At 41.5% G+C, this 22,518-nt stretch overlaps 2 protein-coding genes across 3 annotated transcripts in view; one reads left to right on the top strand and one right to left on the bottom strand.

Annotated features, from left to right (window-relative positions):
* The window catches only part of Mtrex (Mtr4 exosome RNA helicase), a 68,550-nt gene extending 63,396 nt beyond the window's left edge, over nt 1-5,154 (bottom strand). Inside the window, exon 1 of the mRNA XM_034523325.2 lies at nt 4,917-5,154. Coding sequence (XP_034379216.1) covers nt 4,917-5,050 — 134 coding nt within the window. The 5' untranslated portion in view covers nt 5,051-5,154. The remainder of the gene's footprint in view (nt 1-4,916) is intronic.
* Nucleotides 5,155-5,286: 132 nt separating this feature from the next.
* Nucleotides 5,287-22,518, top strand: part of Dhx29 (DExH-box helicase 29) — a 46,114-nt gene continuing 28,882 nt past the window's right edge. For both annotated transcript variants that reach the window (XM_034523324.2, XM_076916202.1), the window contains exons 1-8: nt 5,287-5,662; nt 10,395-10,468; nt 11,728-11,841; nt 13,358-13,487; nt 13,945-14,090; nt 16,341-16,469; nt 20,139-20,265; nt 21,324-21,482. In XM_034523324.2, the coding sequence (XP_034379215.1) occupies nt 5,482-5,662; nt 10,395-10,468; nt 11,728-11,841; nt 13,358-13,487; nt 13,945-14,090; nt 16,341-16,469; nt 20,139-20,265; nt 21,324-21,482 (1,060 nt within the window). In that variant the 5' untranslated portion in view covers nt 5,287-5,481. The remainder of the gene's footprint in view (nt 5,663-10,394; nt 10,469-11,727; nt 11,842-13,357; nt 13,488-13,944; nt 14,091-16,340; nt 16,470-20,138; nt 20,266-21,323; nt 21,483-22,518) is intronic.

Raw genomic sequence — 22,518 nt, 5'->3', positions numbered from 1 at the left:
AAATAAATGACCTTCATAAATCAAAGCTGGCCAACTCTCAGAAAACTCTAACTTCAAAACTAGTAAAGCTGAATATTATTCCTTATATATTTTGTATTTTCCTTGGGCGTGTCACTTTAAGATTCTAAAATTCCAAGGAAAAAAATTTTTGTTAAGTTCATTGTTTCTTAAAACAGTTGAAATTTACATGAAGACTGTAAACCTTTACAGCTTTCTCTACTAGTAGGACACTACTAATTGGAAGAAAAAAACTAACTGGAAGAAAAACCAATTGTCTGGTTAAACATGAAGCCAGGCATGGTGAAATGCAGAAATCAGAGAAGGACTGCTGGCGCAGAAGGATGTAAGCGCAGCCTAGGCTGCACAGTGAGAACCTGTTTCCAAAAAGACAAAATGAAAAAAGCAAAAGAAAGCAAAAATTCCAAAGTAGTGACACTACATGGTGCTTTAATAGCTATCTGTAGCTAACTCAATCGAATTTCTACCCACACTGAAAAAAATCAACTCCATGCAAATTTTAAATTTAGCTTCAAAGGCCAAAAGTAAGCAAAATAGGGCTGGAGAGATGACGTGGCAGTTAGAACAGCACTGGAAGCTCTTCCAAAAGACCCAGGTTCAATTCCCATCACAGACATGGCAGCTCACAACTCTTGGAACTTCAGTCCCAAGGGATCCAGGGCCACCTTCTAGCTTCTGACAGCACCATGCAGGTAAGTGGTACACAGACATACATGAAAGCAAAACACCCACACACAAAGTTTTACAAACTTAAATAAGCATTGAGGCAGGGTGCCACATACACGCCTTTGATCCCAGTACTCACAGGCACATCTCTGTGAGCTTGAGACCAGCCTGATCTGTATAGTGAGGTCTAGGCCAGCCAGGACTATGTAAAAACACTCTCATAAGTCAAAAAATAAATGGATGGATAGACAGCTTCTATAAAATGAAATGAGAAATGCATCTTCTGCTATTGCTACAGGATATAAGATTACTAAAATGCAAGCAAATAATTGAGCTCTACAAAAATTAAGAATTTAATTAAAAGGTATCATTAAAAGAAAAAGGGGGTAAGACAAATGCAGAAGACAGTTAAAAACCATTTAGTGAAAAAGCATACATCTAAAATACTAAAGGACTACAGCCTCTCTTTTTACATCTGTTTATTATTTTGAGGTAGGGGCACCTGCATGTGGAGGTCAGGGGACAATCTTCACAAGTCCCTTCTTTCTTTCCACCAAGTGAATTCCAAGGAATGGAACTCAGGACATCAGGTTTGGCAGCAAGCACACCTGTACCAACTTGAGCCAACTTGCCAGCCCAATATAGTTTCTTTTTCATTTAAAAAAAAAAAGGTGTATTTTATTTGTGTGTTTTGCTTGAACATATATATATATATACACACACATATATACACATATATGTGTGTATATATATATGTGTGTGTGTATATACACATATATACACATATATATATGTGTGTGTGTGTATATATACACACACACACATATATATGTGTATATATACATATATATATACACACACACACACATATATATATATATATATATACACACACACATGCATGCCCAGTATCTAGGGAGGTTAGAATTGTTTATATGATTAATATTTACTTATACTAGGTATAAAACCAAAGTTTTGAAAAGATTTTTTATTAATTCACTTGGAAATGGCAGTAAGACTACTGTACATTAACATAACTTTGTGTGTATATGTAGCCATGAGTCCAATGGTACACATGTGCACATGTGCCTGTACAAACTAGAGGTCAACAGCCTTTGTTTGTCTCAAGTCACCTTCCACCAAGCCTCGGCCTCTGACTGGAACTGAACTTGACTCAGTTCCTCTGGCTGACAAGCAAGCCATAGAGATCCTCTCGTGCTGGGATTCCAGGCTTTTTACATGGATCCTAAGGATACGAACTCTGCTCCTCGTGGCACTCACTCTTCCGGCTGAGCCATGTCCTTAGCCTCTTTTTTTTTTTTTTCCCCATTTTCTTGAGACAGGTCCCACATTGTCAGACTCAAGACAATCTTCCTGCCTCAAACCTCAAGTGCTGAGATTACACGCATGAAACATTCCTCTTATGTTAAAAACTATTACATGTCAAATAAGACTATTATGTAATTGTGAAGAATGATTTAGAGCAGAACATAAACAACATTTATAATTGAAGTTGCTTAAAATCCTATATTAATTACATCAGTAGTGTATAAATTTTATTTTTTCAGAGAAAGACTGAGCAATTTGTAGTGAAAGACCTAAAAGCAATAGAATCAAATAGCACTGAGGACCTTAAGCACTAAACAACATGTGCCATTGTAAGAAACTAGAGACTGTTTAGAGTTATAGCTTATCCTAGCTCTACGGCAGTGAACGGAGACAACTTTATACTAAACAGCATGAGGTAGAGAGACTGATGAAGTGCTCATGGCGGGGCGCGGTGGTAGAGAGATAGTCCAGCCCTTAAAAGCACTTGTTGCTCTTGCAGAGGACCTGGGTTTGATTCCTAGCACCCATATGGTAGCTCATAATCACTAGTAACTACAGTTCCAGAAGATACAACAGGTACATAACATACATGGTACACATACATGTATGCATGCAGAGAAAACATTCGTACACATGAGGTAAATCTTACAAATAAAAAATAAATTCACAAGAACTAGCTTGAAGAGCTCTCACTGGCTTATGACTGTAAGTCCAGAGAGCAGGGTAACAGAAACAAGGCTCAGCCACAAGTGCCTACCATACAAGCCTGAGGACCTGCATCTGATAACCCCTTTTCCAATGGAAAAAAATAAATTAAAATAAAAAACCCTAGCTGTGGTGATTTCTGTCTGTAATCCCAGCATTCCTACAGTGGAGATACAGGCAGAGAACAGACAGCTGGCCAGAAGCTCACCTACCTATACAGTGCTACCGCTGAAACTTGAGATCTTGCTCAAAACACGGTGGAATGAAAAGCCGTCTCCAGACCTCCTCAAGTGCACCGAGGCAGGCCGTGCTCACTTCATACACAAAATTAAAAAAAAAAAAATTAAAAATGGGCACAATTCCCAGCAACAGAAGGAAAACTGTTGATGTGTGTTATAAGAACAGTGAAGATACTGAGTAAAAAGAGGCAAAAAAAAAAAAAAACTCAAACCCATATACTGTACTCAAATGGAATTTAAATGTTGAATTTAAGCAAATTCTAGAAAATGGAAAGTGCTCTAAGAGATGGAGAAAGCAGGTAGCCTGGGTGGGATACAGCACTCCAAGGAACCTCAGAGAAACAGTGTGTGCACTGACTGTGCTGTGGTTTAGAGTGCTTCACTTACCCATGAGAAACACGGGCAGGAGGAGGGAGGGGAAGGAGGAGTGCACAACTCTTCTCCCTAACACTGAGAAGCAGCCAGGTGTGGCAGTGCACACCTTTAATTCCAGGCATATCTCTATCGAGGACAACTCCAATAATGGCTACACAGTAAGACCCCGTCTCAAAACAAACTGATACGCAAGCAAACATTAAACCTGCCTTTTCTTTATGAACTGTATTTCAAGGTAAAAATGAACAGCCAACGAAAGTTCTAGTGTACTTTTTGTTGCTATAATAAGACACTGACCACAACCAACTTGGATAGGAAAGGACGCGCTTATGTGCTTACAATCCATCATTCAGAAAAGCTAAAGCAGGAACGTGGAGGCAGAGACTGAAGCAGAGACCACAGAGACATGCTGCTCACAGGCTTCTGCAGCTCCGTCATCCAGTGCAGGCTCACCTGCCCAGGGAAAGTACATGCCATAGTGCCCTGGGCCCTCCCACATAAATTAGCAATTAAGAAACTGCGCCAAAGACTTGTCCACACACAGGTCAATCTGTGAAGGAAATCCCGCAAGTTGAGAACCGAAGGTTAACTTTGACAATCAGGAGTTAATTTTGTGTCTTTGTGTGGTGCCTGCACTTGGCACACAGTGGAGGCCAGAGGACCTCCAGCATCCTCCATTACTCCATTGAGACAGGGTGTCTCATGTAAATAACCAAGAGGCTAGGTAAGCAGCCAGCCAGCCCAACAATTCTTGTCTCTGTGCCCCACTGTGTTGGGGTTACAGTGCTCACACAGCTATGCCCAACTTTTTATGTGGGTACTAGGGATTCGAAAGTAGGTCCTCATTCTCGCACAGAAAGCTGTCTTATCCACTGGCCATGTCCTTAGCCCCAGAGGAATGATTTTTTTTTAATGGCTGGATTCCAGGTAAGAAGCAGAAAAAAGTAACTAAAAAAAAAAAAAAAACAAAAACAGTACTTTGCTACTACTAATGTAATAACGGACTGAAGCAATCATCAGGTGTGAAACGCTAATCTAATGGGAAAGAAAACTAGTTTAACCGAGTGTCGTAGGGGTACTCCGGGTAAGTCCAAGGCTGCCTAATTTACATAGTGAGATTCTGAATCTGTTTTTTGTTTTTTTAAACTACACCTTGGAGATTAAATCTCTTCCTTCTGTAGCTATTTGCCTCCGCGGTTTAAAAACTCTTTCCTACACGTCTTCATCCTTGGCTCAACTAGTTCCTACCTTTTTAAAGACTACGTGGGGATTTTGTGGGTGACAAGCCCCGCCTCCCAAATAAAGCCGTTCCCAGCCTGCTAAGCTGGGTTACAGTGAAAGCGCGGCCTAAGGAAGTGTGGCCGCAGGAACTCACGCTGTCTACGGACAAGCACGAACACCAAGACCGTACTCCCCCAAAATCAATGTTTTTCCTCTCTACCCAACATTTTTTTTCTCAATCTCCTTCGCCTCTTGACTCCATTCAAACACTTTCTGTGCTCCTCGTCTGAGTCGTGTTTGCTTCACAGGCACCAAAAACAAGAAAGAAAGAAGAAAAAAAAACAGCTCGGTTGTCTTCCTTACCCGGCCTTGTCTGCAGACCCTGGTGGTCCCTTCCATTTCTCTTTCTCCCTTTCTTTGTCTTTCTTGGTCCCTGCTGCAGTGGTCGAATCGTCCTCGAAAACGCTGAAAAGCTCATCGCCGAAAGCGTCCGCCATCTTTCGGAATACTGAGACTGAATCTCCCTCCTACCCAAGAGGCCTCGCGATCGTACCTACAGTGACGCCAAATAGGGACTCTACGGTGGCCCGCAGGAATCAAAAGTGAGCGAGTCTTAAGGCCTGCGTAACTTTTCTCCTTCGAGTCTGGGTCTTGTCCCTTTTCTTTTTCGACCCTTGCGAGTCTGGCAGTTCAATGACTAAAAACTTAGCGACAAGTGGCGCACGGCAGCAGACATGCCGCTCGATCCCGGGAGCCAAGAGGCGGAGTCTGATGAAACGGGCCAATTGAGCCGGAGCCCCAGCCGTGAAGCCCGGATGGAGGAGGCTGCGTGGAGGCGTGCGAGCCGGCAAACGTGAGGAGCTCTCCGGCTTCTGCTGTGCGGCAGCCGGGATCTGGATCCGGAGGACTACTCTCCTGCAGCTGAAACATGGGCGGCAAAAATAAGAAACACAAGGCGCCGGGAGCTGCGGCGATGCGGGCCGCGGTGTCTGCTTCCAGAGCCAAAAGTGCAGAGGCCGGAGCTGTTGGGGAAGCCCAGAGCAAGAAACCGGTGGCCAGGCCGGCGCCCGCCGTCCCCACCGGCGCCCGGGAGCCCCGAGTCAAGCAAGGTACGCCCTGACCCAGTGCTCAACCTTCTGCCCTCACACCCTGCTCCTTGTCTAGCAAAGACTAGGAACAGCCGTGCTGATGAGATCCAAACTTAGTCATCTTCCACACCTGAGCAGCTACCTGTCGGTGGAGTGGCCTTGTAGATCGGTCTAAGGGCTTTTGGCTATTAAAGTTACGAAAGTAACTCTGTTACAGCGTAGCATCGCCTTTCTAACTCACTCTTTTTCTCCTAAGAACAAAGTCATGGCATCTGCTGTTGCTCAGCAGGAATCCACTCTGAGCTGTCAGAAGAGCTACTCCTCTAGTTCAGAGAGTTGTAAGTGAAGCGCTTCTGGCTTGATGCAGGTCCCTATTCTGTCAGATCTTCATGCCTTCTTCAACATCTCTGCAGTGCCCTTGTATGTTCCAGAAAAGTCAGTATTTCCTAATAATAACCACATTTTACACACTGGACACTGAATTTACCATAAAATTCCTCTGCTTCTTGCCAAAGCCTTGCATTTTTGCTTATCCTGCAGATTGATTTGATAACTTGAAGGTGATTAGTTCCAGCCACTCTTTCGGCTAGTTCCAAAAACATCAAAATTATTTGCTGCTTTGTTCTGTTTGCTCTGTTTGCTTGCAGTTCATTTTGTGCTATATCAACAAAAACTTGCAGGCATATGTGTTTATTGATACACAAATACCAAGCATCTGACCAATAAAATGGAAACCTCACCTCCAGGGCAGCTTAGGAATCTAATTTACTTATCACACAAACAGGTATGCTTTTATTAAAGCTGTTAAGCTTCACCGAAAGGGGGGAAGGGCACTTAACAGGTTATTTTTGTTTTGTTTTTTTATTTTAATGGTGAGGAATCATGAAATGACAGTTGAGCTGAAATCAGAAGCTGTCTAGAAGTTAACCCTGTAAAGCATGGTAGAAATCCCAAAGATCTTGAGTTAGAAAGAGCTTGGAGCGTGGGGGGGGGGGGGGGGGGGATATGAGACTGGAGAAATAAGCTAGTAGCACACTTACTCCTAGAAAGTAATCCTTTGTAAATGCAAATTATTAGGCTTGTAGTTTCAGATATGACACATTTCCCCCTGAATATTCTACAGCAGTCTCACTGCAGACCAAGATCTTTTTCTTTTCCTACCTCTATTGAATTCTTTCAAGTTTCTGGCAGTCGTTTGTTGTAGTAATTTGTCTTCCCTTTCCTCTGGTCCTAAGATGTTAACTTTCTGAAGGTGTTACATATGCAAATGTACATGTGAGAGGACAACTTGTCAGAGTCAGTTCTCTCCACCGCCTGTGTTCTGGGGATCAAACGCCAGTCACCCAGCTTCATAGCAAACCTCGTTATAACCTGGGCCATCCCACCGGCCCTTCAAGTAATCTTCATGCTTTTGTTCTTGTCCAATCTGTGACCAAGGCCTGTATAATCTTAACATGCCCCATGGCTTCTCGTGTTTTTCACATTTTTGTTAGGTGTCCACATGAAATACCAGCAGAGCCTCTTAGTGGGTCCCCTGAGTTTGCTCTTCTCTCCTCCAGTCAGTCCAACGAGACAACACGTTGATCTTTCAGCGTCGCTGCTTTGATTGCTCACTTCCGCGTTCCTCCATTGCGTCCTGTTGACCACACTAAAATCCAAACCACTCAGCCAGCAAAGCAGTCTGCTGTCTTCTCTGACCGCTTTCCAGCCAAACAGAACCTGGCTTCCTGCCTCGTTGTGTCTATTTTTTTTTTTTTCCTTGAATGGATGTTATCTGTCCCTGAAACCGTCTCCTAAAACTCTATCCCACTCATTTCAGATATCAGTTCTTTTTTTCTTCGTTCATCCCAGGCATCATAGTTCATGTGTCATGATTGTTTCTGTCAATCTTTTTGATTGACAAGATGGTCAAGTCTTCCCTTATATGAGAAATTATATATTTTATATAGCCTACAAAATTATAGTATATAATCTGTATTATATAATGTAAAATATATAGTATATAGAGAGTATATATATATGGTATATAAAAGGTTATGTATTAACATCTCTGAAGTAACTAGTCTAATGCTTTTTTTAATTAAATAAGAATTCTTGGATAAACAACAAGAAGTCAAAAAAAGTATTAAAACCAATAAATCAAAAGGGGGGAGATCTTCCAAATTGCACAATTTACCAAACAAAACATTTTGGGAGAAACAGAAAATAGTGACTAAAAATCGAATGGGATGAGACTTCTGTTTTGGTTTGGAGTAGGGATGGCCCTCTATAGAAAACATTTAAGCTGAGATGAAGCAAGCAGCTACTAGAATTCCTGGAGACAATATTGAAGCAGAGGAAGCACCACCACCACTCCCAACAAACGTGTGGCAGGAACCTGGGAAGTGGGGGCTATGGTAGTGTTACACAGTGATCTAAACCACGCCAGCGTGTGCATTTGCTTGAGGTTCTGACCACTCAGGCTAACTTTCTTCACTCACCCTCTTAGCAGCCTGTGCCTTCTGTTCATAGATGATCCCGGTCATTAGTTGCTTTTGCATCTCCCTAGAAGAGCCATGAGTTGAGGTACTGGATGTTTTGAGTGTTTGTTTGTTGCTTGTTTCCCACCAGAGTCTCTGTTTGAATTTGTTTGAATCTTTTGGCTGATCAAAAGGAGATCAGAGCAAGCTCAACTGTCTTAGTGATAAGGGCAACATTAACACCATTGGTGGATATGAAAAACAACACTATGTAAAAGAAACAGGCTCTAAAAAGTATTAAACCATATGGAAGTGATTCTGGAACATGCTCTGTAGACCAGGCTGGCCTTAAACTCAAGAGATCCACCTCTAATCCTCCCGAGAGCTGGGATTAAAGGTGTGCACCACCACTGCCTGGCTTCACTCAGTAGTATTTAATAGTTAGAAGTGGCCGCCCAAGCAGATGAGGGCTCCAGATGTGGAGGAGTCGTTACACGTGTATCCAGGCCACAACACCAAGAACAAAGAGATTTTCAAAAATATAAAATATGTTTTGTTTGTTTTGGAAAATCTATTTTGCTAAAGTATTGTTTACATGAATATACAGTCTTATTCTTAATGACTAATGAATAAAATTGACTTTTTAATTCATATTATAATAAATCAATAGTTATAATCCATGCAAATAAAAAAAATTTTTTTTGAGACAGGGTTTCTCTGTATAGCTTCGGCTGTCCTGGAACTCACTCTGTAGACCAGGCTGGCCTCAAACAAAGAAATCCACCTGCCTCTGCCTCCCAAGTGCTGGGATTAAAGGTGTGAGCCACCACTGCCCACCTAAATAAATTTTTTAAAAACCTGACTCCTCAATAATTTTTAAGAGCAATGGAATCATTCGCTGGACCTGATGGTGGAAGCCTGTATTTCATGGTACTCAGAGGCAAGGGGCTTACACGTTCAAGGCCAACCTGAATTAAATATGAGTTAAAGGTTATCCTGAACCATTTAATGAAAACCTTTCTTAGAGGCTGGCAGGATGGCTCAGCAGGTAAAGGCACTGGCTGCCAAACCTGAGTTCGATCGTCAGACCTCACAAGGTAGAAGGAGCACACTAGCTCCTGCAAGCTGTCCTCTGCCCTGTACGTACTGTGCACATTGTCCCAGGCACACTGGTCATGGGGGAGAGCATGGCACCAGGCAGGGAAAGCATGGAGTGGGGGCAGGAAGCTGACTGTGCACATTTCATGACCATGGGAAGCAAAGAGAAGAACAAGAAGAAGAGTGAGACTACGAAACCTCCGAGTTCACACCCAGCTATGTACTTTCTCGAGCAAGCGTCCATATCCCGAAGGTTCCATAATTTCCCCCAGAAAGCACCACCATCTGGGAGATAGGTGTTCAAATGTGTGAGCCCATGGGAGACATTTCTCCTCCAAACTACCAGTGTGTGATCGAGACAATAAAATGTGATGTTTGGAGGGTAGCATGTTCAGGGAGCACGTATATGATCACATCTCATTGTATACATGTATGAAATTCTCAAGTTAGAAATAGGATGGATTATGACTTAAGTCCCAGAGAGGGAGCACATGACTTGATTTTGGACTTCTAGCCTTTGAAACTGAGGAGACATAGTTCCCTAGTACGCCATCAAGTGTGTCATTTGTTATGACAGACCTTAGAAGCCAGTCCAACATCCTGGACTGAGGCCAAGGTGGAAAGGTGACTCCTCTCTCCCACCTATCTCTCCACTCAGTGTCCCATTTGGAGGGCAAGAGTATTTTCTTATTAGATTTGGCCATCTTCTGGAAACCTCCCAAGAAGTCTAGCTAGATGTCAACAAGAACATCTCAGCCAGAGGTGATGGTAGTGGTGATGGTTGTAGCACACGCCTTTAATCCTAGCACTGGGGAGGCAGAGGCAGGTGGATCGCTGAGTTCAAGGCCAGTCTGGTCTACAGAGTGAGTTCCAAGACAGCGAGGACTACACAGAAATCCTTTCTCAAAAAAATGAACAAAAAGAATAAGAACATCTAAAAGAACAATAAGAATAAGAAATTGAAAATATTTGACATCAAAGGTCTATAAAAAAACTAGCCCCCCTTAAAGAGTGCTAATTGGTAAAATATTTTGGGGGGCTTGAGTAAATATTTTTGAGATCTTAAGTTCTTTGGTAAAGTTAAGGGGAAAGAACTAAAGTCAGAGATTTTCTATTTAGCAACCTTTAGAGAAAAATTAAAATAGTACAGTGAATACTAATCATTAAATTTTCCATTTGTTGTTTATTATATACAGGTCCAAAAATCTATAGTTTTAATTCTGCAAATGATTCCGGTGGCTCTGCAAATCTGGACAAATCTATTTTGAAAGTGAGTAAGCAAGCTTTGGCTTCACTTCAGGAAATATTCTCGTTAAAGTAAAACACAGAGGCTTGTCAGCAGTTAAGAGCACTTGCTGCTCTTATGGAGGACCTAGCGTGTCTTTCTAGCACTTACATCAACTCAAGCAGCTCACAACTGCCTGTGACTCCAAAGTCAGTGGGTCCAGTGCCCTCTGCCGGTCTCTGCAAGTACCCACATACATGTCACACACACACACACACACTCACTCACTCACACACACATTCAAACACACTGACAAATGAATAAATCTCAATTAAAGTTATGCCTTTAAGTAATAAGAAAATTATAGGGTATTTAAATTTTTCATAGATAATAACAGAGCTACTAAGTAAATATAACTCAAACTCATGTTGAGAGCTTCTGAGAAATTGAGAAAAGTCTGGATAAAGTGATGTCCTTCATAATTTACAAGTCAATTTCTTGGTGCTAATATTAACATTTAATGTACTTTCTGAGAGCATTGCTTTGCTGGATTATAACTTTCTGTTTATATATCTTCCTGGACGCGACTAAATCCCTGAAGCATGTTTGTGGGTGCATTCCACATCATTTTGTTAAGTAACAAAGGGAAGTTATTTTTTGTCAGTAAAACACTTGGGCACTTTTCAGCTAAAAAGAGCTAAACAATAGACGATAAATGGCTAGTTACTAAAATAGGATGCAAAGTGGGAGACAAAAGAGTGTGTGACCAGTGTCACTCTGTAGATGACTGACTTCACCTTGGCATGTCCTTTGTCAGTTAGTATCCAGCCTGTGAGCTGTTTGCTTGGGCTGCCTTACCTAAGGATCCTAACTGGACAAGGCCGGGTGTGATACTCTTTGCCCTGGCTACACAAGAGTGTTCTCAGACGTGGGCCCTGGGAGGCGTTTATAAAATGGGTTTGTTCCCTTGCTTTATGTGGTGTTGTTTCCACATCCCATCTCTCCTTACATGTGTTGTAGCAATGTGGCCAAATGTGCAGTAATCTGAAAAAGCAAGTTAATTACTATAATTTGCACATTTGTTTTTGATAATTTAGGTTTTTTTTTTTTTTTTTTTTTTTTGGTTTTTCAAGACAGGGTTTCTCTGTGTAGCCTTGGATGTCCTGGAACTCACTCTGTAGACCAGGCTGGCCCTGAACTCAGAAATCCACCTGCCTCTGCCTCCCAAGTGCTGGGATTAAAGGCGTGCACCACCACTGCCCGGCGATAATTTAGTTTCTAACAAACTTTCTCAACCTCAACAGGTGGTGATTAACAATAAACTAGAGCAAAGAATTATCGGAGTGATCAACGAGCATAAGAAGCAGAGCAACGGCAGGGGAGTGATTTCTGGAAGACTGTCTGCTAAAAAGTTACAGGTATTTCCCACCTCCACTTTCATCCCTGAGGCAGCTCCCTGTGCCCCATGCTGCAATACCCACTTTGCTGGGCTTTTTTGTTTCTACCTTCCAGAGATGGGCATTAGATCTAGGGTCTTGTGTATTTCCTGGGGACAATTTAGAGGCAGCTCTAAATATGGGATAAAAGTGAACTTTTTAACCTTCTATCGGGATCCCATGTAGATGGTTTCTAACTGCAAGTACAAGGAGAGAATTAATTATGTGCACACACTGAGATAGTGGCATGCACTGTGAGTTATACTCCCAAGCTATGTCACTGGCTGCCTGTATGTTACACTGCCTTGCATTTTGCTCACATGCTCTGGCATGATAATCCCACAAGGTGAGTACAATTGATCTTTTCAAATGAAAGACTTGAGACTTGGAAAAATGGTAGATTAAAGTATAAAGTTAGTAAGTATCAGAATAAGAAGAATCTGAATTTTAAACCAGTTCTGTTCAGCTTTTTAAATATCATACTATAGAAGTACATGTAAATGTTTTATACAGAGAGATGTTTGCTAAAACATTAAGGAGGAAAATTCTAAACATTTGCATATAGAAAATTTTGTACTTAAATTATTATATATCTACCCAAAGATATATTATATAACTATTAAAAGTGTATACACATACATACACACACACATATATAGATACATACATATATACACATACACATACATACATACACACACACACACAAATATATATTGGTGTGGAGGGGGTCAAGACAGGATTCCTCTGTTCCCTTGGCTGTCCTGGAACTCATTCTGCAGATCAGACTGGCCTGTCATTTGCAGAGATCCACCTGTCTGTGCTCACTGAGTGCTGAGATTCAAGGCAAATATATGCCACCACCTCCTGGTAACTATTAAAATTATTAAGGAAAAGTTCATTTCTACTAAGTAGACAAACAAACATGGTGAGATTTTGTGAGAAATTAAGGAAAGGCTGGATAAGGCAGTTTTTAATAATCTACCAGGCCTGGTGGTGTACACCTTTAATGCCAGCACTGGGGAGGCAGAGGCGAGTGGATCACTGAGTTAGTGGATCACTGAGTTTGACACCAACCTCATCTATTTAGCAAGTTCCAGGATAACCAGAGCTACATAATAAAAAGATTCTGTCTCAAAAAACAAACAAACAAACAAAAAAAACCCCAAAACCCTAGGGGGAAAGAACTTTATATAATGAGCACATTTAAATTTTAACTACAAGGTGGGATTTTCCTACTTTCCCAGCTCTCTCTCTCTCTCTCTCTCTCTCTCTCTCTCTCTCTCTCTCTCTCTTCTCGGGGGTGCTAGGAATGGAGCCCAGAGTTTTTATCAGGCTACAAAAAATACTACCCAATGAGCAAACTTTGAGCACTCCACAAAGAATGTTTTTGAAATTATACTGTTCCAGTTTCTGATTTAAAATGAATGAGAAAATGAGATTAGGAATTTGCAAAAGGATCAAATTAGTGAATGTAACTTACATTTCTCTTTGGTAGGATTTATACATGGCTTTACAAGCATTTTCCTTTAAGACTAAGGATATTGAAGATGCTATGACCAATACACTCTTGCACGGAGGTGACCTTCATTCTGCCTTGGATTGGCTCTGCTTAAATCTTTCAGATGGTAAACAGTATTGTCATTGATTATTTCCCTTTCTAAAACAGGCTATGTCTCCTGGAGTTTTGATTAAAAATTATGGCTGCCCTTGCATAAATAATAACTCAGCAGAAGGATGTGGTTGTAACCCTTGGTAAGGACCTGAAGCACAGAAAGCTTTTGTAATTAATGGTAGATACAGCCCCAAAGGCAAGTGAGATAAGTAAATATCTTTTTAAAGAAAATTTAGAAGCTTAACTAGGGAGGTAAAATAAATAGCAAGTAGAGGTAGGCTAGCTGTCGTCGGATGAAGGCACATACTTCTAGTTTGATGTGTAAAATTCGATTTCCCCTAGGATTTCTCTTAGAAGAAGGGCTGAATGGAATTAGCTGTTCTAGATACACAGGGCCTGTGTATATGCTTAAGTATTTGTGTGGTTGGTATATCATATGCATATTTATCTTCAACACATTTTGTTTTAAGATGCACTTCCTGAAGGATTCAGTCAAGAATTTGAAGAGCAACAACCTAAAAGTAGGCCAAGATTCCAGTCTGTGCAAACACAGGCTGCTCCTTCACCTCCACTGCAGACGAAAACCAAAGGACAGGAGGAAGACCCTAAAGTTAAGGTAATTTAAAAAAGGAATATTTGAGGGGTTGGAGAGATGACTCAGTGGTTAAGAAGACTTGCGGTTATTTTTAGAGGACCTGAGTTCTGTGCCCAGCATCTGTATCAGGCAGTTCACAACTACCTGGAACAACAGCACCAGAGAATCCAATAGCCTCGTCTGCTATCCACAGGCACCAACACACACGTAGCAAATACTCACAAGAACACATACACATTAGGCTGGGATTGGTAACATAAAACCTAGAATTCTATCATTCGTAAGGCAAAGGGAGAAGATCCCTATGGTAAGGCTGGCTTGGCACTGAGACCCTGCCTCAACAGAGAGAGAGCATGTCTTAGTTACGGTTTTTATTGCTGCGAAGAGACACTGTGATCACACCAAGTCTTATAAAGGAAAACATTTAATTGATCCTGGCTTACAGGTTCAAAGGTTTAGTCCATCATTGCCATGGTGGGAAGCGTGGCAGCTTGCAGGCGGACATAAGAAGCTGAGAGTTCTACATCTGGATCTGCAGGCAGCAGGAAGAGACAGTGACACTGGACTTGTCTTGTGCTTCCGAAACCTCAAAGCCCACCTCCAATGATACACTTCCTCCAACAAAGTCACATGTAACTCCAACAAGGCCGTACTTCCTAACAGTGACCCTCCCTGTGGCCAAGCATGCAACTATATGAACCTATGGGGGCCATTTTCCCATCCAAACCAACACAGAAAAAAGGGTGGAAGGAAGGAAGGAAGGAAGGAAGGAAGGAAGGAAGGAAGGAAGGAAGGAAAGAAGGGTGAACTAAAAAAAATCAGCATAAGGTACATGTAGTTCATAAAAATGTAAATATTAGGTTTAAATAGCATTTTTACTTCGTAAAGTAACTGAATGGCTTTCCAGTCTGTTCTATTACCGTCTGTCTCTCCTTTTATTATTACAAATGACCCGAGTAGGTAGCAGCTTCAGTCAGGTTCCTTGTTTCCTTGCTTCTGTAGTCTGGACTAGGGTCAGCTGAAAGTTAGTCTGTTCTAGGAGTATGTTGGGACATTCAAAATAGCTCCTTTACTGTGTGACTAATGCATCTCCCAGAGACTAGCCAGTCATCCCTGTTTCTACACCGTCTCTTCATGTGATTGGCTGGGTTTGCTCTTTCACATGATTGGCTGGGTTTGCTCTCACCTTGTGATTGGCTTGGGGTTGCTCACATGTGGTGCTCAAATAAGCTAGCAAACTGTTTGGCGTAGCCTTTGCATATCCTCTCATGCTTCAGGTCATCTAGGTTATCTGTAATTCCAAGAATAATGTGAATGCCACATATGTAGTTATTATACTGTATTGTTTGGAAATTAATAGCAAGAAAAAAGTCTCACCTTTAGTATTAATACAACTTTATCCTAAATATTCAGTATCTGAGATTGGTTGAGTCCACAGATGCAGGTGGCACATGTATGGAAGTCCAGCCGTCTTTCAAGGTTAATGAGCCTGTGTGTACACATTCTTAGTAAGTTCATGCTTTAATCATGTTTGATAGCATCGTATTGGTTGAAGCAGGTCACATGGCCAAGCCCAGGGTCTCTGTGTAAGAGAATTACAGGAGGACATAAGCACTGGGCCGTGTGGTTCATTAGAGCATTTCTCTTAAGAACTCTACATATTATCAGATGTCTGGGGAGGTGTCATCCCTGTTTTTAAAAAAAATATTGTTTTCAGCACCAGCACTAGTTTTCAATGGTGCTACTTTAATTCCTTTTTAGTCTAGTAAAGTAGTAAACCGAGTAGAAACATAAAGGCAGACATGTTCTTGTAGTTTATTTCCTTAGTATGTGGTGGGGACCAGCTGTGTATCCCAGGCTGACCTACAGCTCACAGTCCTCCTCCCACAGCCTCCCTGGGCTGGGATTGTAAGCAAGTGAGCAAACATATTCTTTGGCTTTTGTAAATCTACACTTCTTTTAGAATGTTCAGTTTGTCCTTTGCTACATAGCAGATAACATGACTTTTATCTTTTGTTGTTGTTGTTGTTTTGTTTGTATGATTTTCAAGACAGGGTTTTTCTGTATAGTCCTGGTTGTCCTGGAACTCAGAGATGATCTCTGCCTCTGAGTGCTAGGGTGGATGGAAGGCATGTGCCACCCCTGCCTGGTGACTTTTGCCGTGTGTATGTCTGCTGTTCTGTACTACGACAAACTTAGAAAAGAAGAACTTAATGGTTTTAGTATTTTTTTTCTAACTCAATCTTTCAGATATTTGTTTTCTCTTTTTAGCCAAAAAAGGAAGAAAAAACCATGGAGGTAAATATGAAAGAGTGGATTTTGAGATATGCTGAGCAGCAGAACGAAGAGGAAAAGAGTGAGAGTTCTAAAAGCTTAGAGGATGAAGACAAGTTTGACCCTGTGAGTAGAACTCTGAATCGGGCCTCCAGCATCCTGGTGTTACCAGGCGTGAGGTTTAACCTTATTTTGTCTTTGTTTTTCTCACTTGTAAATTGAAGAAATAACTCTTGGAAATGAAGTTAAAAGTAACAGAATAACATACAGGTAAAAAGTTGGCACATAGTAACTAGTAAGTGTTAATTAAATTTCTCCCATGTTTAAAGAGATAATGAAATATTTTAACATGACTATTATGGGTAAATAGTATGTTAAATTTTTTGAGCAACAGAAGAAAGGCAAACCATATTCTCATACAGAAGAAGCCACTGGTCATAAAGAAAAATAGGTATCTGCAGACAGAATAAAGACTTGAGGCTGAATGTGTTCATCAGCTTTCTACCACTGACAAAGCTGCAAAGGGGGTCAACTTTAAAACGTTGAAAATGTTTATTTTGGCTCCCAGCTTCAGAGAGTTTATCTGGCTGCATTACTTCAGGGCCTGTAGGAAGGCAGGTGATGTAACGAAGGGTGGAGGAGCTGCTCACCTCATAGTGGAGAGAAAGCCAGGAGACTGGAGTCTCGGTGTCCCTCTAAGGGCACACTGTTCATGTAATGTCTCACAGCCCCGCCTCCTACAGCTCTGCCACGAGAGGCTCGTGACTAAGCCTTTAGCATATGGGCCTTTGCAACACAGTTAAGATTCCAAACATTAACAGTGAAAAAGTCAAGTTAAAGAAGAAAATGCAGCAGACAAGAAAGTGTCTGTAATTATATGAGGAACTTTTTAAAAATAGATACCTCAGAAAAATAATGCGAGTGGACAATGGACATGTTAAAACAATTTTAAAGTTACTAAAATAGAAAACTATTATGAAATACCACTATGCATTAACCAAAATGTAAAGATCCATAGAACCAAGGTTAAGGGAGGGTGTGTAGTGTAATGGGGTCTGCTGACTTCTGTCATAAAGTTAAACACACATTTACTGTCCCTCTAATTCTTTCTCAGGGGAAGGGTAAACAACATCGGCTCACTCTGACAGCTCCTCTTAGTTTGCTTTCTATTACCTGGTAAACTCCATGACCAAAACCAACTTGGGCAGGAAAGGCTTATTCCAGTTTACAGTCCATCATGAAGGAAACTCAAGGCAGGAGCTCAAGCTGGGCAGGAACCTGCAGGTGGGACGGAAGCAGAAGCCATGGAGGAGCAAGGGGCTGGAATGCCATTTCCAGGTCCAACGACCTAACAATTCTATATACAGATAGTGACTTAAGAAAAGTGAAAACTTTATATGCAGTTGTTAATAGCCACTTTATTCACAGGAACCCTGTCTGTCCTAGCCAAATGGATAAGGAAATTATAATAGAAGTTACAAAATAGCACATTTTATATGATGGGTCCATTTGTGTAAAAGAAAAAAAATACTGGTGCACACTTGTACTATCTTTGAAAAGATACACAAAAACTTTAATGTTTAGAACTAGAGTGGTGAGGAGGGAACAGAAACTTCCTTCTATAGCCTGTTCAGACAGATTTTCAGTTGTGGGCCTATATTAGAATCACATACATATATAACTTTATGCAGGGCAATATAAATCTACTCTGTGATTCAGAAAAGGAACTCTTCTGATTGGAGCATTGGCTCAGAATGTTCAAGAAGTGAAACTTAAGGGATACAAGAGTCTAGATGGGCAAAGAATGTGGTTCAGACTAGTAAAAATAACGTTAACACAGGTACCGAAATACAACCATGCAAGGCACCCTTGGGTGTTACAAATACATGGGTACCCATAGAGATGGAGAGAGTGGTACATGGGAGGGACAGCTGGTTCACTTGGAACTAGGAAACCTTTATAAAGCCAGACAATGTATTTGGCAGCTGAATAATAAAAAGCCAGCACAGGCTTGAAGGCAGGTGATTGCAAAAGAACTTGACAGTTTAGATCTAGTTGAGTAGTGTTTACCGTGGTTTGCATTATTGAGTGGTTCTGGGGATAACTTAGAAACCTCCCCATCTTGTTAGTGTGTGTGTGTGTGTGTGTGTGTGTGTGTGTGTGTGTGTGTGTGTATGTGTGTGTGTATGTGTGTGTGAAAAGGAGATTTATTACACTAGCTTACTATATGTGGTCCAGGAAGTCCAACAGTTTCCCAACAGAAAGACTGAGAATCCAGTAATTGTCCACTCCCTAGGCTGCATGTCTGTGCAGCCCCAGTCTGGTGCCAGACTGGGAGGATTCCAGAGGAGCTGCTGATTTCCAGTCTGTTAGAATCCTAAAGGAGCTACATTGAGTCCTGGGCACAGCAACAGGGTAGACAGATCTGCCTGCAAGAGTGAGGCTGAGCAGACAAAAAGCAGCTTCCTTCTTCCATGTCCTTTTGTGGGGGCTGCCCTCATATGCCCAGGTTTAGGGGGAAGCCAGTCTTCCTTCTTTAAATAATCTGATTAAGAAAACCCCTCATGGGGCTCAGCAGTGAAGGGCACCTGTTGCTCTTCCAGAGGACCTAGCTTCAATTCCCAGCACCTGCATGGCAGCTCATAACTGCCTATAATTCCAGTTCCAGGGGATCTGACCCCTCACACAGACAGGCATGCAGGCCAAACACCAGTGCATGTAAAAGTAAAAGAAATCATTTATAAAAAAATACAATTTTTAAAAAAGAAGAAAGAAAATTCTTCATAGGAATGTCCATTGGCTTGGGTTTGATTGATTTCAGATGCTGTTCAGTTGGCAGTCAGGTTTATTCATCACACCAAATGACCAACAACTCCCCTTCTGAATATATACTTCAAAGACTTGAAGTCAGGGTCTGGGAAAATGTATCTGTACACTATATTCATAGCAGTCTCTAAAATGTAGATGCAATCTTTTGTCAAGCAAAGGACAAGTCAGAAAGTAAAGCGTGTGTGTAAAAATGGAAGGAAATTCCTGGCACACGGGATAACTCTGTTGGTGCTTGAGGACTTTGTGCTAGTAAGCTAAGCCAGTCACAAAAATCAAATCCTGTATAACTTCACATACACGAGGTGCTAGTCAAAATCCTAGAAATGGAAAGTAGAGTAGTGTGTTCAGGGGGCTGCTGGAGACTGAAATGGGCTGTTACTACGTACTGTGTGTAGTGCTCCACTTCTGCGGCATATAACGTTAACTGGGCTGTGATGGGGTGGGCTACACAATGTCATCAGTGTATTACATAGCACTGAAGAGAAAAACAAAATGGAGGCATGGTTGTGTTATGTCCTACAGAGAAAAGCAGGAAGGATTGGAATGAATGGGTCGGTTTGAGGCAGAGTCAGACTCCACTTTGGCATGAGTCTACACATAGAACAGCCCCACAACAGGTAGTGGAGGGGTTCTGCTGTGGTGATAACCGTTGTATTCCACACAGCACCAGCCTGTGCCTCTCCACAAGCTGCTGTGCTTCCAATCTGCTGCCCTCTATCAACCTGGGAGACAGTAGTCAATGGAGCTGAGCGCTTAACTCTAGCAGTTGCTCTGTAGAGTTACAGCCTGTGTTTTCTGAGTTTTCCTCTGCCCTTTTATGTGTCTTGTATTTGTTTTCTCTCTGGAAAGTTCTAGAAGTACATGTACTTGGTCTGAGGATCATATACTTTGACACAATGTAGTGGTCACATCAACTGTTCTTAGATTTTTTTTTTCTTTTAATTTTCATCATTTTACTTGGGAAAGAACCAAAGGTACTTGAACCTTGCAGCCAGACTTCTGGACGCAAAGGAGCAAGCAGCCGCCTTCAAACTAGAAAAAAACAAGCAAGGCCAGAAAGAGGCTCAAGAGAAAATAAGGAAGTTTCAAAGAGGTAAAAACCCTTTCACATGTTTACTTGTAGAATCATAATTCTGTGTCTGTGCTTTCCTAACAGTTTAGACTGGTTAACTGTTTACTATAGCAAGCCAAATGTCAAATGCTGTTGGTTTTGTGGACCTTACAGTCTCTGCTACACAATCTTCCAAGTGTTTCAACATACAGGAGCCATATCAGTTTTAAAAAATGAAAAATTGTGTTGTAATCAAACACTAACCTATATATTCCATATAATTTTCAGGTGTTTTTTTTGTTGTTGTTGTTGGTGGTGGTGGTGGTGGTGGTGGTGTTTTTGTTCTTGTTTTGTTTTGTTTTGAGATGGAGTCTCTCCATGTAGCTTTGGCTGTCCTGAAACTGTGTAGACTAAGCAGCTTCAAACTCACAAAGACCCACCTCCTGTGTTTCCCAAGTGCTGGATTAAAAGCGTGTACCACAGTGTGCGGCTCGAACTTATTTTTTGAGACATGATCTCGAAAATCAAGAGCTGGCTTTTGTTTTATCTAGGCTGACTGGCAACAAGCCCCTGTGACCCACCTGCCCCACGCACCTCTCCCGAGCTCTAGGGTTGCAGATACATGCTGTTGGCAGCCACCAGTCATGTGGGCACTGGGAATCTGAGGTCAAATCCCTTTAGCCACTGGCTGTCTCCCTAGCACCTTTTTTTTTTTTTTTTTTCATTGTAAACTGTAAACAGCTAGCTCACAGAGGATACAGAAAAGGCAGTAGGCTAGCTTTTGCTGTGTAGGTCATAGTTTGCTGATCCTAGATTCATAATGTAAAATGCTATTTCCATTCAAAAAAGCAATGCAAATGCGATCTTATGTGTACATTTTTCTAATGAAAGTGTTTATTTTTTCAGCCTATAATTACTAATTATTTTTAGTATACATTACAAAAGTTAGTAAATTGCACTTGGTGTCTAGCATAGATTCTAAGTAAGAATTATTAAGTAACTGGGTATAAATGAAAAAGAAGGCATGCTTTTAAACTATATTTGCAAAATATAAAGCATGAAAAGAAAATATATAAAACTAAACATTTTTTTCTTGGTAGAAATGGAAACTTTAGAAGATCATCCAATATTCAACCCAGCCATAAAGATTTCACATCAGCAAAATGAGAGGAAAAAGCCTCCTCCAGCCACAGAAGGTGAAAGTGCTTTAAACTTTCATTTATTTGAAAAATCTGCAGCTGCTACTGAAGAAGAGAAAGGTAAACTTGGAGCAGGGCTGTTGCCTTGCATTTTGGCAGACTTCAGCTGACAGTAGAACTGTGCTTCCAGGGGTTTCTCTAAGGTGATAACAGTATGATGACTCACTGGGAGCAGTTTGTCTTGGCAGAGACATGGCCAAGCCATCACTCTCTGGTTCATTCTCCAAACTTGACAACTAGATTTTAACTGTCAAGTTGACACTATCTACAGTCACGTATGTGGGTTTGTTTCAGATTTGTGCAAATCAGTGTCAAGGAGGCCAGAAGGGTGTTGGACACTCTAGAGCTGGAGTTACAAGCAGCTGTGAGCTGCCCCACATGGGTTCTGGAAACCAAACTCAGGTCCTCTGCAAGAGCAGGATATTCCCTTAACCACAGTGAGCTCTCTCTCTCCAGTCCCTGAAAAAGCAGTCTTGTCTTTATCAGACTTGTCTTTGGCATGTCTGTGATGGGTTCTCGTCATTGATAACTGATTTAGGAGGGCCCGGCCCACTGTGAGAGCACCATTCTCTGACAGGTGGTCCGTGACTGTGTGAGAAAGCTAGCTAAGCATGAGGCAGGAGTGAGCCAGCAAGCATCCTCCAGGGTTTCTGCTGTGCTTCTCGACTTTCCTCAGTGATGGTCTATGACCTGGGAATTGTAAGCCAAATAACCCTTTCTTCACAAAGTTGTCTTTAATCAGAGTGCTTTTTAATTTTTAACAACAGAAAGCAAACTAGGACACCGTCTTTCTGGAAAATAGGAATGAGGGCTTATGTAAATGCAAGTTCTCTGTTTAAACCTTCTTTATTTGTTGCTTCTGTGGTTTTTAATCTTGGAGATAAAACCCAGGGTCTTGCACACTGAGGCAGGTGACCTGTAGAGGCTGTGTCCCCAGCGTCTCCAGTGAAACACCTTTAGTTATAAGCCCAAAGCCTTCCATTACAGTTGAGAGCTCTTGCATTCGGATTCACTTGTATGTTTCCACTTTGTTTTCCAGTGTTAGAGCCACTCAAGTCCTTACAGCATCTGTCCTTTGACAGTTCCATTCCTTTGC

The sequence above is a fragment of the Arvicanthis niloticus genome, chromosome 19 (assembly GCF_011762505.2).
Source record: "Arvicanthis niloticus isolate mArvNil1 chromosome 19, mArvNil1.pat.X, whole genome shotgun sequence".
NCBI lineage: Eukaryota > Metazoa > Chordata > Mammalia > Rodentia > Muridae > Arvicanthis > Arvicanthis niloticus.
Note: the sequence above shows the minus strand (reverse complement) of the source record. Positions and strands in the feature narration are given on the sequence as shown.